The sequence below is a fragment of the Portunus trituberculatus genome, chromosome 44 (assembly GCF_017591435.1).
Source record: "Portunus trituberculatus isolate SZX2019 chromosome 44, ASM1759143v1, whole genome shotgun sequence".
Classification (NCBI taxonomy): Eukaryota; Metazoa; Arthropoda; class Malacostraca; order Decapoda; family Portunidae; genus Portunus; species Portunus trituberculatus.
The window spans coordinates 20,895,122-20,914,130 of record NC_059298.1 but is presented as its reverse complement, the minus strand read 5'-3'; the positions used below and the strand labels follow the sequence as shown (position 1 = coordinate 20,914,130).

At 45.3% G+C, this 19,009-nt stretch overlaps 1 protein-coding gene and 1 long non-coding RNA gene across 2 annotated transcripts; one reads left to right on the top strand and one right to left on the bottom strand.

Moving 5' to 3' along the window:
• The first annotated feature begins 3,007 nt into the window (after positions 1-3,007).
• Positions 3,008-6,872, top strand: LOC123518686. Its single transcript, XR_006678865.1, has 3 exons — positions 3,008-4,673; positions 5,782-5,923; positions 6,738-6,872. It is a non-coding gene; the product is annotated as an uncharacterized LOC123518686 (long non-coding RNA).
• On the bottom strand, positions 6,788-9,216 carry LOC123518685. Its single transcript, XM_045279650.1, has 2 exons — positions 7,215-9,216; positions 6,788-6,927 (listed from the first exon to the last, which is right to left on the bottom strand). The coding sequence occupies exon 1, from the start codon at positions 9,182-9,184 to the stop codon at positions 7,781-7,783; it is 1,404 nt and encodes a 467-aa protein (XP_045135585.1). The 5' UTR covers positions 9,185-9,216; the 3' UTR covers positions 6,788-6,927; positions 7,215-7,780.
• Between the last annotated feature and the right edge of the window lie 9,793 nt (positions 9,217-19,009).

Sequence of the window (19,009 nt, the reverse complement as noted above, 5' to 3'; positions counted from 1 at the left end):
ATTTTGCCCATATTTTATATCACATATAAATGGGACTGTGCAGCATACAATAATAAAAGGGTTTACAAGGATTATTCTTAAGAAAAATAAATTAAATGAGCTTTACCTGGAGATGATAGGTTTTTACAGCTTTTTCAATTTTCTCACTGTTTTTAAACACCATTCTCACAGTTGATTCTCCCACACCAAACTCTCTGGAAATATCACAGTTCCTTTTTCTATCTCTTTTCATCTTAATTATCTTCATCTGCTCCAAAGTTAGCCTAATGTTTTTCTTGGTTGGTGGCGCCATGTCGCACAAAGTCGAGCACAAGGATTCCTCCAAATTTGCAGAGAGAACTCCGTGGAGGTGTACGTAAACAAATGGAAGGCGGGAGGGAGCGGGACAGTGTTGCCAGATGAGCTTTGTTGAATTACTGCCAGATTTTTATGAAAACTAGCCAAAAACCATCAAACTATGATAAATATAATATAAATATGATAATAATATAGTATAATATGATAAATATGAATAAATTAATAGAATATTGCCTATATAATACAGTAATATATAATTTATGGAACGCTCTCTCCCGCCACCACTCGCAATACCGGGAGAAAGGAGCAAGATGGGGAAATTTAAAAAATGGCAATTTTTGGTTCTTGGTCGCAAAATTGGCGTATCACAAAATTTGAACTCGCAAAATTGGAGTAAGCACTGTATTTGATAGCTCATAAGACACACCTTAAAAAAAAAAAAGTCTCAGGAAATCAGCTTGTGTCCTATGATGCCAAGGTTCTGTATTGTTGAAGAGACTCAGGCAAAATCTTGATAAAACTAGCTCGCTCAAGGGGAGTTATGACAACATAGACAGCCATGATGGGAGTGTATATTTCATAACAAAGGGGTTTACGAACATACAAATAAAGTTTCTTCTCATATTTGTAATTAAAAAAAATAAATAAATAAAAAAAAAATAATAATAAATCAAATAATACTTTTCCATTTAATACTTCTTCATAAAAAGACTAGAGATACAATACTGAAAATTGTAAAGTACACAAGACTTGCCACTGAAAAGTTGAAGTGTGCTTGTGATTTTACGAAGCAAATCACCTCTGCTTGAGGGAAGTATTAACATGAGATCAGCTGTTTCGTACCACACCGTCAGACTTTGAAGCAACGATCATCCACATGACATAAGCCAAGAATGTATGTGCATTAAAGTGCAATAACCTTAAAAAAAGGGGGTGGATGAGGTGGACATGTTAATGCTTCCCTCAAGCAGAGGTGATTTGCTTTGTAAAATCACAAGCACACTTCAACTTCCCAAAGGTAAGTCTCGTGTACCTTACAATTTTACTTCATCAAATCACCCTCTGCTGAGGTAAGCATTCCCATGAGGCTTTGAAGCCATGTGGGTGTCGTGCCTGGGAAAACTGTACCTGAGCATCCAGCCTGCAAGGAAGGTTGATTAAAAATAACACCACACAATATGAACCTTTATTTGCTGCATTGCTCCTAAAATTAATTTTGTCACTTTTACATTTGATCTTTACAGTTTGTCCAACCAAGCACCCTTGTGGCTATTCCACCCTGACCTGCATTTTTACAACTGAAAGTAAAGTTCCCCCCAAATATGTTGTATCCAATATGCAAACCGTGAATACAAATTACCCCCAAAAAAGTTATTCTGCCATTGCATCCAGAAAAAAATGAGAGGTACTGCTCCCTTATGAATCAGATCTTATGTATGCATTAACCTAAAGTATCCAACAAATTCAGGACCAGAAACGAGTCGATCACCTCAATGTGCATATCACAAAATCTTGCAAAAGTACTCTCCCTTGTCCAGCCAGCTCTTGCCATAATACAAGAAAGAGGAACTACCATGGTCTTGGCCTTAGATGCCACAGCTGCTCAAACACTGCTGGCAGTGAATTTAGTTGTGTCCACCCCAGACTTATCTAGCATTGTCTTGATCTATCGAGCAATGGTGTCCCAAATAACGGCTTTGTGTGGTTTAATAAAGCTGATTAATAAACTATCATGTTCCTGGACAGTACCCTGTCTAAGAGCCTCTGTCTTCTCAAGGTACTGCCATAAAGTTACACAGACACACAAACTAGCATCTTTGTGGTAAGTCTGAAATTTAATCATTTGCACATTAAACTGTGGGTTGCACTGCTTGATGTTTCCACTTAGTGGAACTGAAATGAAGTCTTTCTCAATACATAAACCCTTGACACTCAATAAATGCAAGGTCTTCACCCTTGCAGCTTGGGTCAGCACCATCAACATAACCAATTTTAGTGTCAATGCCTTAAGGAACATGTGCAACAGGTACCAGGACTGCAATTTCCTTAGCACAGGCCGAATGTCCCAGGTCGCAGTATTTTTTTTTTTTTTTTTTTTTTTTCTTTTTCTTTACTAAGGCCTATAGCACCTGTAGGGTCACTTGAAGTGTGTGTAGGAAGCACTGTTCAGCTTCTGCCCATTAGTGGCACAGACAATTTTATTTATAGTGATACCCATATTAGGGCCCATATCACCACCCAAGCTCGTCTTGGGTGTAACCACCTAGAACCTGGGTATCATGGTGACATCTCCTCCTCCTCCTCCTCTTCGGTCGCCTGCTGGTCACCCAGCCAGTCTTCCCCATTACGGAGCAAGCTCAGAGCTCATAGACCAATCTTTGGGTAGGACTGAGACCACAACAACGCTCCACACACCGGGAAAGCGAGGCCACAACCCCTCGAGCTACATCCCGTACCTATTTATTGCTAAGTGAACAGGGGCTACACATTAAGAGGCTTACCCATTTGCCTCGCCGCTTCCGGGATTCGAACCCGGACCCTCTCGAGTGTGAGTCGAGGTAACTTTAAACCACTCGACAAATGACAAAGTGTTTAAGGCTGTACGTGGTGGGATTCGAACCTATGCATAGACGTCTGCCCGATCCTACGCTCACCACCTTATCCACTACGCCACTGTCTCGCCATGTACCTGGGTAGGGGTGGTCTCAGGTTAAATACCCCTTTCATAAATCTGATGATTAAGGGATGGTTATCGGCCCTGCAGCCGTCCACTACGATGCCTAGGGAAGAGAGAGCACTTCTTGCCGTGTTAACTGAGTCATACCTGATTTTTCTGTGAAAAGTATCAAACAAGAAATTGATTATGTTGGTGAGAGTGGGATTAAGGGGATTAACGTTCCATCTATCACAAAATTGCGACTATCTTCTAAAATGTGGGTGGTACTGCTTCCATGTACCTTTTGTCCACGAGACCATGAGGATATCCATACCCCCTGTAGATATTCGTTGTGCTCAGAACTGCTCCCTGACAGCAGGCATGCCATCAGTCTGGTGTGATGCATGACCGGCTACTCCTTTGCAGAGGACAGGTAGGTGAGAACCTGTCTCCTAACTGCAATAAATCGTGGGTGATTGACCAGCATCCTGAGCATGGTCCCCATCCATGGCTGTGACAACCAGATGGGGAACAACCATCCACCCTCGCCTCTTTTGCTCTCATCTTCTGTAGACATCTAGTAATTAATGAAAATGGGGGAAAGATGTAAGGTAGTTTAAACCTCGCCCAGTTTAGTGAGAATGCATCAAAATATTCTGCTTCTGGATCCAATTTCCAGGAGCAAAATGAGGATATTTGCTTATTAAGCCTTGACGCAAACAAATCTATGACTGGTGTACCAAATAACCCACACAAAAGCTGAAAAATGTTTCCATTAAGTTTCCATTCATGCCTATTGTTAACTGCACACAATGCCATGTCAGCCATCATGTTGTCCTTGCCTGGGATATGTGAACATGTGATCCATGCATCATTAGCGATACACCAGTCCCAAATTTCATTGGCAATACTATTATAAACTGGTGACTTTGTGCCTCCCGTCTCATTCACATAAGTCATAGCAATGGTGTTGTCGCAAAACACTTTGATATGTTTTCCTTTTAGGTCTAATCTGAAAGTCTGAAGGACAAGCAAAATAACTTTAAGCTCAAGGGCGTTGATGTGCAACAGCCTCTCTTCCATAGACCAACTCCCAAAGACAGACCGTCAATCAAGGTGGCCCTCCCCAGCCTAAATTGGAAGCATCAGTATATAAGTCCTGTCCTAAACTTTTTCTGTCCTGCATGTTAATGTTATGAATCCACCTGTGGCAGTAATCAAAGCAGTCGTTAGTTTCCCACTTTATTATAACAGAGGGTAGGTGGGCGAACACAGGAACCCGGGCTGGTATGCCTAAAACTTCATAAAAACTCCTCATAAAGCAACTCACAACTACCAGTTTCTACTCACAGCAATGAGCTGGATTTATGAGTCATGCAGAATTACTCGTAAGACAACTCCTAGCTGTGAGCCGAGTGATTTATGACCTACACCTAAGAAGATTTAGATCCTGATCTTGAAGGCGCTACAGGATGTATTTACCACTACGAATATGTTTTTATCACATCAAAGTTAAATATAGAAATTTCTGTAATATATTGGGTGCAGAAATGAGAATCTATTAAAATATCATACCGCGAAAAGAATATGTGTGGATTTGACCTTGGCGGCAGATGCTGTCCACACTCACAACAACAGCAGCAGCAGCCAGCCATCCACATGAAGATCATCAACAAGGAACTCCAATGCCAGCATGAACCAGCATGAGGCTTCCCCAAAGGTAAGCAATATATCAAACCATCCTAAAAGAAACTAAATCACACTTAATCCATGTTAAGAAGTTGATAAAGATAAACCACCATCAACCTACCATATGAGTGCGTACCGATCAATTCATGTTCAGTGGTAAGTGTGATTATTTGGCTGTATATATGAGGTATAAAGCAGGTGGCACTTATCAGCCACATTATACTGTCAAATTTCATGTGTATCAAGTGTTTTGTGAAGGTTTATGAGGAAATAATCAAATTCATGTGAGCTCAGGTGGATTCAGGGTATGTTTTAAGGAGGTTTTGTTGCTTTTTAACTAAGATATCTCTAGTTAAACTTGTTATTACTAGGATTGCAATGCCCTCAGCACAAAGGTTTACAGGTACAGTTTAACCAAACTGCTTAGTTGATGGGAGGTTGAAGCACCTGTTAGGGATAGAGGAGTTGGGAAATGTGCAGTTAAACTTGTTACTACAAGGGTTGCAATGCTTTCAGCACAAAGGAGTACAAAGTACAGTTTAACCTGTACCCTGAAATTACTAAGTTCATTCTCCCTGCCCATAATCTTTATCTCAAGATTGTCGGGTCATGAAGGGTGATGGAAGAATTAATTATTTCCACTGTTTTAGTGTAATCTAATCTATTATACAGGCAGTTCTGAAGGAAAAAAAAGCAAGGAAGGCAAATTGGACAGACGATGAGACACTCCACCTACTCACTTTGATCAAAGAAAGGAAACGTATAATCAAAGGATCACTGTCCCCATCATTAACAGCAAAGATGAAGCATGAGGCCTGGGATGAGATAGCTTATCTCATAACTGCATCTCATCCCATGGTTATAAGGACCAAGGCTGAATGCGAAAAATGCTGGTATACAGTTCAGTCCAAAGCAAAAGAATCAATTGCTAAATATAAGAAGGGAGTTGTTGGAACAGGTGAGTTAGCTTTAACCCAAGTTTATAATTTAAAAGGTAGAAGTGTTATGCACCCAGCAGAGAGAGAGAGAGAGAGAGAGAGAGAGAGAGAGAGAGAGAGAGAGAGAGAGAGAGAGAGAGAGAGACCTTAATATATAGCTGAATATTATTTATATTTCTAACAAAATTTTATACTCTACAGGGGGAGGTCCTGCAACTCCTACATTAGATGTTATTACGCAATTCATTTACGACATCCTGGGGGAAGGCAATGTAACCTTCCAAGGCATCACCACAGGATTGGACACAAGCCTGGAATCTGTCAATGTGTTGGTAGTTGACAGGTAAATATAGAATGGTGGCACATGTGTAATTCTTAATAGCATATGAAACTAATGTAGTCTGGCAGGAAAATAACAGTCATAATTAAGCCATCACATCTATTGTTTGTCTTAACATAAAGAAATCAAAGCATATACACACACACATTCTCTCTCTCTCTCTCTCTCTCTCTCTCTCTCTCTCTCTCTCTCTCTCTCTCTCTCTCTCTCTCTCTCTCTCTCTCTCTCTCTCTCTCTCTCTCTCTCTCTCTCTCTCTCTCTCTCTCTCTCTCTCTCTCTCTCTCTCTCTCTCTCTCTCTCTCTCTCTCTCTCTCTCTCTCTCTCTCTCTCTCTCTCTCTCTCTCTCTCTCTCTCTCTCTCTCTCTCTCTCTCTCTCTCTCTCTCTCTCTCTCTCTCTCTCTCTCTCTCTCTCTCTCTCTCTCTCTCTCTCTCTCTCTCTCTCTCTCTCTCTCTCTCTCTCTCTCTCTCTCTCTCTCTCTCTCTCTCTCTCTCTCTCTCTCTCTCTCTCTCTCTCTCTCTCTCTCTCTCTCTCTCTCTCTCTCTCTCTCTCTCTCTCTCTCTCTCTCTCTCTCTCTCTCTCTCTCTCTCTCTCTCTCTCTCTCTCTCTCTCTCTCTCTCTCTCTCTCTCTCTCTCTCTCTCTCTCTCTCTCTCTCTCTCTCTCTCTCTCTCTCTCTCTCTCTCTCTCTCTCTCTCTCTCTCTCTCTCTCTCTCTCTCTCTCTCTCTCTCTCTCTCTCTCTCTCTCTCTCTCTCTCTCTCTCTCCACACACACAACGATATAGGAAAATATCCTATTAATTGACCCTATGTTCATACAGATTAGAAGAGGTTGATTGTGCGGGAGCACCAACAACCACCAGCCTGCCATGTCTTCCTCTGCCTGATGCTGAAGGTCCACCGCAGGACAGCTTTGTGATGGAGGCTCTTGAAGAAGAGAGTGAGGTGCCACCCCCCAAGAAAAGGCAGACTTCTGTGTGGGACCAGCCAGAGGAGGAAGACGAAGTAACTCTTCAAAAGAAGAAATTAAAATTAGATATAGAATGTTTAGAGCGCAAACATAAGGTAGAAATGGAATGTTTACAACATAAACATAAGATAGAAATGGAATGTTTACAACGTAAACATAAGATAGAAATGGAGGTTTTTGAACTTAAATAACATTTCTACCAAAAGAGAGTAAGTTAGAAACAATTTTTAAGGAATAAGACATTAATGTTATACATTAATAAAAACTATGAATGAGTTTATGTTTCAAGAAACATCAATAAAGGTAACCAATTTGATCATTATCTCACCAGGCAGTACATATGTGGTGAAGGTTGAAGTTCTCATAAGTGGTGTTTTCTGTGACTCAACATTTCTGAAAAGACAAAATTAAACATAATAAGACTAAGGAATAAAGGCAGGAAATGAAGGAATGTCTGGAAAACAATAATATCACTGATTTTGAGGGAACAGCTCTGTAATAGTGGGTTGAGTACAAGAAATCTTGAGAGAATTGGTGCTGTACAATGATCATTGTGTATATGGTATAGAATTGTTAGTGTAATAGCAACAACATACTGAAAAGTAAGGTTGGTGAAGTGCTGCCTATAGTGTAGACCATCTTGAGGAAGTCCTTCCACAGCCAATCCCTTGTGTGCTTCAGGGGGAGGCACCACATTGATGACTGCAGCTGCCTCCTCTTCCTCAGGATCTACTCGTAGATTTATGTTGCGGACTTTACATATGTTGTGCAATACTGCACAAGCTATGATTACGTGGCAAATCGGCCTCCAGCCCCCTGTGAACTTGGGCACAAGGAAAATGCAAGAATAGAACCCGGCCTGAGGGTCTACAACCGGTTCTATAGCTCCCTTTATCAGCATCTCGGAAACCGCAGCCTCCAGAGCCAAATGACGGTCTGAGCCCCCCTTGTACGCCAGAAACTCCACAGGCGTGCTCGAGAGGAGAGGATCCCTGAGGAAGGGGAGAACAAAACCATACCAAAGGGTCTTGACCACCCACTCGCAGGCCCCGATGCTCTCCCACTCTTGCCAGTGCCGCTGCAGACAAGCCCAACTTGCAGTAGCACCTCTGCAGCGTCCCTAGCGAGACCCCGACGGCCCCTAGAGTGGCCACAGAAGATTCTTCGAGAGCAAAAGGAACCACTCACCTTAAGAGCAGGAGGGGGCGGAACCGAAGGAGGCACAACTGGTGCAAGGCATCGGGAACCAATGGCATGATCAGCCTTAGCCCTGATGCCCTGAGCTGTGGATGACAGGCCACAAGCAATCTGGGAAACGAGTGACCGTTGTGAGGACTCAAGCTCCCTCTGCTCTACTACTGCAAGAGTCTGACCATCAAAAAGGTGGGAGCCAACAGGGGAAGACATCAACTGCCGTCTCTCCCAATCACCATAAGTATTAGGAAGGTTTCTCACCACAGCCTGCCTGTGTAACATCATCATCCTCAAACAGAGCATTTCATAGGGTTGCATTATATCTAAATTTACCCTGGCAAGAGCTCCCAGGCAGTCCAAGCCCCTCTGGGGTGCAGCACTGGAAAGGCCAGCAAGGTCCCCCAGAACCTGATCTGTCCAGGAAGTGATATCAACCAGACTACTCAAAATATCCCCTAATTGAGTAGCCATATGCCAGACAGACAGATCTTTACTCTCCATCAAATGAAGCAGGTCATCATAGAAAGGAGGAGCCCCACAGAAATCTCCTCCTGGAGTGTACCACCTCTCTGCCCTTGAAGCCAACCTCCTGGGCAAGGTGAACTTAGCTGAAACTGGATTAGAGATCCCCAGGGAACAGCCCAGTTGTTCCCTGCAAACCTCCAGAGCCAGAGGAGAATGAGGCAGCACCAAGGGAGTGGTGCCAGGACGTGAAGTCCCAGAGGTGCGCACGACCCCAGTCTGAAGAGTGGAAGCAAGAGAAGAGGGCATGGGGAGACCCAAGGACTCTCTCACTGAGGTAATAAGCTCACGAAAGGAAGCCGCACCTTCCTCATCCACAGTGACAGCCTCCCCCAAGGGAACATCATCAAAAACCTGATCCACCTCTTCAGAAAATGAAGGCCAGCCCGTGGCAGCAGCCTGACTAACTACTGCGCCACCAGGGTCCGCACCCGCATCAACTGGCTGGGGCAGAACCTGTGAGGGCATTGACCCATGCAGCCAATCAACATGAGGCATGCCCATGGAAGACACACCCGCTGAGCCTGCAAAATTGCCATCACCCAGCAACCCACCAAGGAGTGGTGCTACATGAAGTCCCATTTCTCCGCCACCAACAAGGCCCAAGGAGGAGACTGACCTGGTGGGAGCTGGCTCCCACAAGCCCCCAAGGCCTTACCAGAGAGAGGAGCAGCGCATAGACTCAATCCACCGACCCCAGGACCAGCCACGGAAGAAACAGGATCAGCGGGAGCCTGCAAACCACTCAATCCCAGAGCCACACTGGGGAGTGGGGCTGCACGCAAGCTCATTCCACCGAGACCTGAAAACTCCTGGAAGCACCTGACACAGTGGGAGTTTGCACCACACTCACTGCTGGGGCCACGCTCGGGAGCGGGGCCGTACTCAAGCTCACACCCCTGAAGCCAGAAAAGTCTGCAGAAGAGCCTGAAACAATGGGGGACTGGACCCCCATCACTCCTAGAGCCAAGCTAGGGAGAGGGGCCGCACACATGCTAACTCCACCGAGCCCCAAAAACTCTATTGAAGGGCCAGGAACAGCAGGAGAAGGCATGCCACTCATGACCGGTGGCAGGGCAGAGCGTGGGGCGGCATGCAAACTCACTCCCCTGACTGCCAACTCCGGGGCAGTGCTTGGAACAGAGGGAGCCTGGCCCCACTCACTCCCGGAGCCAAACCAGGGAGAGGGGACACACTGAGACTTGCTCCACTACTACCAACAACCGCCACCGAAGGGCCTGAGCTGAGGGGAGATCGGGCCTCCGCTACACCCGGCACCAACCTGGGGAGCGGACGCATACTTGCTCCGCCGTCCGCAAACCCTGAAAACACATAACCGGAGGCAAGGAGCAACAAAACCGCTGACAACTGGCCAATAGAAGTTTTCATAGTGGCCAGATCAGACTCTACAGTGACAAACCTGCTGGACCAAAGGGCCTCAGAAGCAGGCTCCTGCCGGTGAGAACGCTTCTCACTGGAACCGCCAGACGACTTGGCCTGCTTCTTCTCCTTAGCAGAATGCTTCTCAGTATTCTTCACATACGCTTGGAACTGGAGAAGGGAGAGGTAGGAACACTCACTACACCGGTCTTCAGCTGAACACATGGCGAGTCGACAAGGCACACAGTGGGAATGCAGTTCTAAAGCCTTGCCCGGCAACCACCTCTTGCATTCAACACAACTCTGAGCAGCCATGGCAACTCAAGGAGAAGTAGAAATGGAAGTGGCAAAGAAGCGGGCACAAAAAAAAAAAAAAAAAAAAAAGAGTAGGAAGAAGCGAGAAGAGGTGCAGGTGAACACCGTGCTGAGCACAGAAAGGATCTAAGGTAGGGTTAGCCAGCTGGGCTGGTGGTTCCCAGCATGGCGCATGTGCACGGAGGTGACATGGAACTTCTATAGGCACAATCTCTCTCTATATATAGAGGTGCTGGTTGATTTTCTGTGCTGAGTGTGGGAAATAATGGCATATAGGCATATGTAATTACATATGAGTAATTAGTATATGTAGCAACAAAAGAGGACACTCTAAGATCATGAAGTCAATGTTTGAGGGACATTAAAAAATTTAGTTTCCTACATAGGGCAGTGGACATCTGGAATGAAATGAGTGAAGAGATTGTAGCAGCAGAAAGTGTGTACAAATTAAAGGAAAAGATGGATAAAAGTAGATATGGAGACAGGTCATTATGAGCCTCGCTCAAACCTGCAATATACAACTAGGGAAATACAATTAGAAATGGAAATAAACACATAAATGGGTTGTTTGCTAGCATGCAGAGGTAAACACAATGGACCAGTGGATGAAGGAGTATACAAAAAAAAAAAAAAAAAAAAAAAAACAGCCTTGTTTAATCCCTTCAATACGGTGACGCCTATGTAGGCGTCATGAAGCCCCAGTAGCAAATACGGTGATGCCTACGTAGGCGTCATATTTCTTTTCTGAGCTTTCTTCAGTTCAGTTGTCCCGTATAGTGTGTTGGATACCAACTACACATGCCGTATGCTGTCTTTGAAATCCTAGTGCTCCTCTCACCATCCTTGTCTCCACCAATCACTAAAGATAAGCTACATGCATCCTGCCTTGTGTCTAAAATTACCCAATGGCATAGACTGTTCCCATCTCTCTCTCTCTCTCTCTCTCTCTCTCTCTCTCTCTCTCTCTCTCTCCCCATCTCCCTTTCCTCCCTCCCCATCTCCCTTCCCTCCATCCCCCTCTCCCTCTCGAAAGATAAGTTACATGCATCCCGCCTTGTAACATTCATGAAAACGCACACACACACACACACACTAGTAGATATGGAGACGGGACAGTACGAGCATAGCTCCTTTCCCGTATGTTACAATTAGATAAATACAATTAGGTAGGTAAATACACGGCCCGGTAGCTCAGTGGTTAGAGCGCTGGCTTCACAAGCCAGATGACCGGGGTTCGATTCCCCGGCCGGGTGAAGATATTTGGGTGTGTCTTCTTTCACGTGTAGCCCCTGTTCACCTAGCAGTGAGTAGGTACGGGATGTAAATCGAGGAGTTGTGACCTTGTTGTCCCGGTGTGTGGTGTGTGCCTGGTCTCAGGCCTATCTGAAGATCGGAAACAATGAGCTCTGAGCTCGTTCTGTAGGGTAACGTCTGGCTGTCTCATCAGAGACTGCAGCAGATCAAACAGTGAATTACACACACACACACACACACACACACACACACACACACACACACACACACACACACACACAACACACACAAAAACAACAAATTTTCTAATTTCTCTCTCTCTCTCTCTCTCTCTCTCCCTTCGTTTCCCTCTCCCTTCCCTCCCTCCTTCTCTTCCTCTCAAAAGATAAGCTACATGCGTCCCGCTTGTGTCTAAAATATTAGCAAATGTCACACTTTCTCTCTCTCTCTCTCTCTCTCTCTCTCTCTCTCTTTTTCTCCGAAGAGAGAAGCGTCCACTTTCCTCTTCGAAGGCGATATAGTGACTAAAAAATAGCAGCATAATACACAAAGACGACAAGTATGACAAGCTTGCAAGAATTTCCTGCTGGGCCAAGGCACTACCACCCGTATATCATACAGGCGGGCTTTTTTAACATCCGGCGCGAAGGGGTTAACCATTAAGTATTATAGTCCAATAGGGAAAAATTATCACCTGGCTCTGGAAGTTAAATTAGAGGATCAGGAAACTTTGAAATGTAAGGAGGGACTAAAAAAAAAGAAAATTAGATTGTGCCAAGACAAATTTTGCGGGATTAATTAAGTACAGGCAACCCCCGCTTAATATAGGTTCACACAACGAAATTTCACTACAACGAAGGTTTAATTTTACTACCATCTGCTCGTTTAACAAACACCAAACTCGCTTTAACGAAGTTTTATCCAGGTAATTTTTTCCAAGTTTGAAAGCCCTGCCGTATCATGCAAGCTGACAGGCTTTTAAATACACCAGGAGCTGCCAATACTAAGACCTGCCTCAGGAGAAATCCTGTGACACCTGTGGAATCAAGATCAAGATCAAGATCAAGCCTCTCGTGGACAACACGCGCACCACTCACTCCCTTGTTCAAAACATTAACAGCATCAGCAACAGCTCATCTTCCCTCACTCAACTTACCACCAAAATGCCCTGCAATGTGGCCTAGTGTTGCTAAGAAGACCAGGGTGTCTCTTACTCTCGAAGTGAAGCTGATATTATTCACAGACACGAGAGGCGAGAAAACTATAGCAATGCTCGCCACCATCTTGACTCCATTTACCGTCTCTACTGTTTTCAAGTCAGCAGACTCTATTAAGAAGGCTGATGAGACCGTATCTTCCTTGCAAGCTAAAAGAACCACCTGAACTCGTGACTCTACAATGGATAAAATGGAAAGCCTTGTGGAAATGTGGTACATAAGTTTTGTATGTGATACAAGGATGTGCCCTTCGTTTACATTCCACAGATTGCCGGTTAGTGTCTTTCCCGTTTCACTCTCCCTCCTTCATAAATTTAAGATCATCAACATTATAAAGTTATACACATACATACATTAGTGTACATTATAATGACTTCAATTAAACTGCCTAAATGTATAACTTCATAATTTTTACTTTCATTAAACCTTTCACTGTACTATGATGCACTCTCGCTTTGTTTACTCTCAATGGAAGTTTAAGTCAGGGGTTAAACTTAATGAAGTTTTGCTTAACGAAGTGTTTTTTTAGAAACGTAACCCCTTCGTTAAGCGGGGTTGCCTGTAGTTTAATTGATAGTATTAACTGGAAAGAAACCATACTGGGCAAAACAGTGCAAGAAAAGTATCAAATATTCCTATATGAATACAATGAAAGGGTAAAGAAGTAAGTTTTCATATACAAAGTAAAAGAGAGCAGACACATGTACAATGTTACATATGCAAAAACTAATATGAGAAAGGATGTAGCTTGAAAGAAACTAAGGAAGCAGTGAAATGAAGAAAATAGGAAGCACAAAATTAATATATCAGAATAAGAAGAGAGGAGGAGAGAAAGTTTGAAAGGGATGTAGTAGAGAGAGATGGGGAGAGGGACCCAAGCTTTTTTACAAGTATATGAATGGAAAGATGATGAACAGAGAGATGATCACTAAGTTAATTAAGGGAAAGAGAAACAACATAAAAAGTGATTGAACTAATGAATTAGGGATTTAGATCTGTATTTGATATAGGTGATAAAAGGTGATTTCACAGAGATAAATGGCAAAGTGACACAGGAAGGGTTACGAAACGTTGTGGCGCATAAACAGAAAATTAGCAAATTGTTAGAAAAAGTGGATGTTAGAAAAACAATAGGAGCAGAGGGAGTGTCAGGATGGACTCTGGAAGAACAGTTGGTAGAACCAATTTGGGATGTGATCAACAGCACTTTTGATAGAAGGGAAAGTACCAAAGAAATGGAAAAGAGCAAATATAGTTCCTATACACAAAGGGGAGAAAATGACCAATTTCCTAAATTATAGACCGGTGGTGGCATAATGGTGCAGAACGCTGCCATGAGGACCATGCTGGGGGACACTAAGGTAGTCCAGCACGTGACATGTGTCATGCAGAGTGAAACCAGCCTGGTATCCCTCTCTACCCAAGTGGAGCAGATCATGGCCTGCCATGTTTCCAGAGTGCTACAGCATGATGAGGAGGTCATGTGACAGAGGAAGCTGCGACTGGCGATGACACAGGGTGCTGAAGTGCTCCATAACCCTTGCTGATTCGGTCTGCGTTCGTAACCCACCACTTCACCCATACAGGTAACGGGCCCGAGCCTTAGCTGGATCTCCCAACCTCCACCTACCACATCCCTGCCCCATGGGAGGCCGCCGCAGCGTACTTCAAGGTCACTCCTCTGTCCACCAGCAAGTCTCTCTGCACCACCACGGAGCTGCAGCAACATGCCCTCATGGCCATGGCACAGGTCACTGAGCCAGGGTGCATCGTGTACTACACTGACAGCATAGTAAACCCAGACAGGATGGGCACTACTGCCATCACCAGCAGCACAGAGCTGTGTGCCAGACTTTGGACCACTGTTCCATGCTGCAGACAGAGCTGGTGCCATCCAGCTGTCCCTGAAGCATGCCCAGCACCATCAGGAGGCCACCATGGTGCTGCACACAGACTACAGGGTGGAGTTACAGGTCCTTCAGTAGCAGCAGCCCAGTGACAACGTGGGCCTCATCATTGCCATTCCGGGCAGCCTACAGAGTCTCACTGTGCAGGGGCGGCGAGTGAGGCTCAACTGGATGCCAAGCCATGTGGGTGTATGGGGTAACGAGGCTGCCACCGCGGCTGCTGTGTGGGCAGCCAAGGGGCCCCAAGTGACCAGAGGAGATTCATTCCCATCAGCTTGAGGCAAATGAAGGTGCAGACCAGATGCGCTGCCACCTGACATGCCCACTAGACACACCGGTAGCTTGAGGGGAGGAAGAACCAGGATGCCTGGTACACCGCCGCCACTGACTACCAGCCGCTGGATGCCTCCATGCAGCAGCCACGGGCAGACAGTGTGCTGCTGCAGCGAGTGAGGCTGGGCTACTGCACCAGGGAGGAACTGTATGAGGGCTTCCAGGATCAGGAGTGTGACCACTGCAGGAGGTACAGCTGCCACCCAGTCCTACACTACCTCCTGTTCTGCCCGGCAACTGCTGCCCCTCAGACCAGCACAACCAGCACCCAATCAGCCTCACAATGGTGGCCTGCTCACCTGCCGTAAGGTCAGAACTGCATTCTTCGTCCACCACACGCCCATGGACGTGATGCTGCAGGCGGTCACAAACAGATGCCCCCCACAGCAAAGAGAACTGCAAAGGCCAGCCCTTAACACATCACCGGTGTGAGCTGTTGGCCTCTTTGTGTAATGTACATTTGTAGATAATGAAATTATGTATACAGTAAGTCCTCATTATACAGTACATATGCATTCCTGAAAACCTTACTGCAAATCAAAATTACTGTATATCAAACCCATTATAACATGTAATAATAGGGGATGTGTTCCAGCACTTAGAAAATCACCCCTAGAGACATGAAAATACATGAAAATGGACATTTAAAATAATTATAAAGTATACGAGACTTACCGTATGTCAGTTGAAGTATGATTTGGATTTCACTTCACGACATTTAAACTGACGTCACTCGAGGCATTCAATGAGATGCCCGCCATGTGCGCCTCACGTCAGTTCACTGCCTACCTCTGTCCAGTCCGCCCGCTCTTCCAGCTGTCCACCCTCCTCCCTTTTTACTGGCTTCTCCAAGGAGTTGCCCTGGTAAGCTCTTATGATCGTCGTCCTGCTGTTGGGAGTATAATTGGGTGAAGAACGAACACAATCTAAGGATTGTTGTTTATCTGGCTCTCTTTGTGACCCAGAGTTACTCTTTGGTTGCAGTGTTTTTCTCAGGTGATGGACCGGCCAGAAACTCCGCGACGACCGTCTTCGTCTTCGGTCAGCAAGCGCTCTAGCGGGGAAAATCCTCCACCTACAGGGGAGGAGAGAAGGAGGAAAGACAGACAGAAGGATGATGGCGCCAGAGTTGGGACTTGCGCTTAGCCGCTCTCTGTTGCCGGCACGAGCCAAGATGTAAACACTGCGCCCCAGTCAGCTGATCACGCCGCCAGGGACAACCAGCTGGATCGCCTGAGTATGGTTATCAGCGGCCTGATCACGAAGCTGGATCCTTCCACGTCTGCCACTGCCTCTGTGGGGAGCGGTGCCAAGTTTAGTGGCTTCACTGCGCCTTTCTCGAGTGAGGAGGAGGGCAAACTCCTGGAGAGTGCTGCCGACCCCTTAGAGGAGCTGGATCTGCTTGGTAGTGGCCCCCCAGCCCTCACTGCTGCAGATGGGGACAACGCTGATTTCCTTCGTGCCCTGGAAGAGTTGTCTGGTCACTTCCACGGGGAGGAAAAGAAAGGGGAGCTCCTGTCTGAGCGCCTGGCTTCCATCTTGAACTCCAGCTTGCGGCGCAGACCTTCTGCTGACGGCGTGAAGGCTACTTGTGGCAAAATTAAACTCTTCAGTAATGTGCCGAACTTGTCTGTCCCGGCCACTTATTCTGCCATTACTAATGCCATGAGTGCTGGGGGCAAACTCTTAGACTTGCGTCTCTTTCACACTAATGGACTGATCTCCAAGGCCCTTGTTCCGGTGGCACAGTGTATTAGTGACATTGGTGAAAGAAAGGGGAAGCATGTCTCCTCTTACTTGGATGGGCTGAATAATAGCCTTAGGCTCCTGGCCTCAGCTGTTAATTATGTGAACCAGCTACATAAGGAAGTGGTGAAATTCCATGTCAATGACTCGGCGCTTGCCGAGTTATGCAAGTGGGACTGTGAAGTTGGAGGGGAAGTGTTATTTCCTTTCGACGTCACGAAGAAGTGTGACGAGATTCGCCGCACTAGGAAGCTGGGGAGGCCTTCTTTCCGCCCCCATAGGACCTCTGCTCCTAGGTGGTTTGCCCCATACTACCAGGCTTTTGGGTGGTCCTGCAACCCTCCTCAGTCAAGGCTGAGGTCTTCTTCTAGGCCTTTTTGAGGACAGAAGCCGCCCCAGGGGAAGGGGGGTGTGGCCTTACAAGAATCGCCAGTAGACAATGTGCCAGTAAGTTTCATCTCCTTTCCCTTGCTGAATACCCCACATAATTTTGTTAGTGGTAAGATTTTTGCAGCCAGACAGTTTTGGCAGGACTTATCTACAGATCAGTGGATCCATGATGTTGTTCCCGGTAAGATTTTTCAGTTCTATGCCCTTCCTACTCAAACAGTGCTACCTGGACCTCTGAATCTCTCTGCTTCTGATCGCTTTGTATTAGACTCTGCCATGCTGGAGTTTATTAGGCAAGGAGTGGTGGAAGTCTGTGACACTTCTTCCAATCAGGGTTTCTTTTCCAACATTTTTCCTACTATAAAGAAGGATGGTACAGCCAGAGTTATCCTGAACCTTAAAGAACTAAATGAATTTATATCCCACATACATTTTAAAATGGATACTCTTAAAGAGGTCATACATTTGATTCAACATAACTGTTTTTTTTGCTACCTGTGATTTTAAAGATGCTTATTTCTCAGTTTTTGTTAGGCCTGAAGATAGGAAATGGCTTAGATTCTTTTGGAAGAGACAATGTTATCAATTCACTTGTATGCCACAAGGCCAACTTCTGCTCCTCAGATCTTTACCAGGCTCCTTAAACCAGTTCTCTCACACCTGCATAAACTAGGAATTACTGTGGTCTCATACACTGATGATTGCATTTTTATTGCAGCCTCAAGCAAGGAACTCAAACAACATGTCTGTTATGCCTTACATCTTTTTGATTCTGTGGGCCTCACAGTTAATACATTCAAATCTTCTCTAGAGCCTTCCCAAGAGGTGGAATTTCTTGGGGTTGTGTTGAACTCGGTTAAGATGACAGCTACCTTAGCTTCACATAGAAAGGAACGGATTAAAGCAAAAGGCTTACAATTATTACAGGGTAACTTTTGTCTTCCTTCATTGGTTTGGCCGTGGCTGCTGACCAAGCGGTGGAACTTGCCCCTCTCAGATACAAGTATCTAGAGATAATCAGGAACAGGGAATTGGCCCACAATTTTGGTAACTACTTTTCAGAGGTTAGTTTGGACTCCCATGCCATAGGTTTCATAAAATGGTGGGTTGAAAACATAGATTCCCAGACTAAGTCTTTGCGTTCTTCCCCCCCTCTCTTTGAGTTGTTTGCTGATGCATCTTTGACAGGCTGGGGTGCTTCTGTGGGACCGTCTAAGACAGGTGGCCACTGGGCCCATCACGAATTGGACCACATTAACTGTTTAGAGTTGAAAGCTATTCTCTTTGGTTTACAATCCCTTTGCAGGGAGCATAAAGACATTCACATCCGTCTTCGCTCTGACAACACTACTGCCGTCGCTTGTCTGAACCGTTGTGGAAGCACAAAGATTAACCTTAACACGTTAACAGGCGAGATTTTCTCATGGGCTGAGTCACGTGGCATTTCACTATCAGCAGAGTTTGTCAAGGGACTTCACAATATAGATGCTGACAAGGAGTCTAGATTAAAAAATATTGACACTGAATGGATGTTGCTCCCCCATATTTTCAGAAAGCTTTGTCAAATTTTTTTTACGCCAGAAATTGACTTGTTTGCTTCTAAGCTCAATGCTTAGGTGGCTTCTTATGTTTCTTGGGAAACCAGATCCTGCTGCAGCATTTATTAATGCCTTCACCCTTGACTGGTCCAACAGGAGCTTATATGCCTTTCCTCCCTTCAGTGTGATTTCCAAGGTTTTGAAGAAACTTCAGGAATCCCAGGGGACCCTGTTTACTGTTCTTCCGCTGTGGCCAACTCAGGCATGGTTTCCGGTCGCTCTCCGCTTACTGGCTCGACCTCCCCTCATACTTCCTCGGCACTGTTT

Bases quoted from the DNA above. Each gene is read 5' to 3' on its own strand.
- LOC123518685 (XM_045279650.1), bottom strand. From the start codon at position 9,184: ATGGGACTTCATGTAGCACCACTCCTTGGTGGGTTGCTGGGTGATGGC.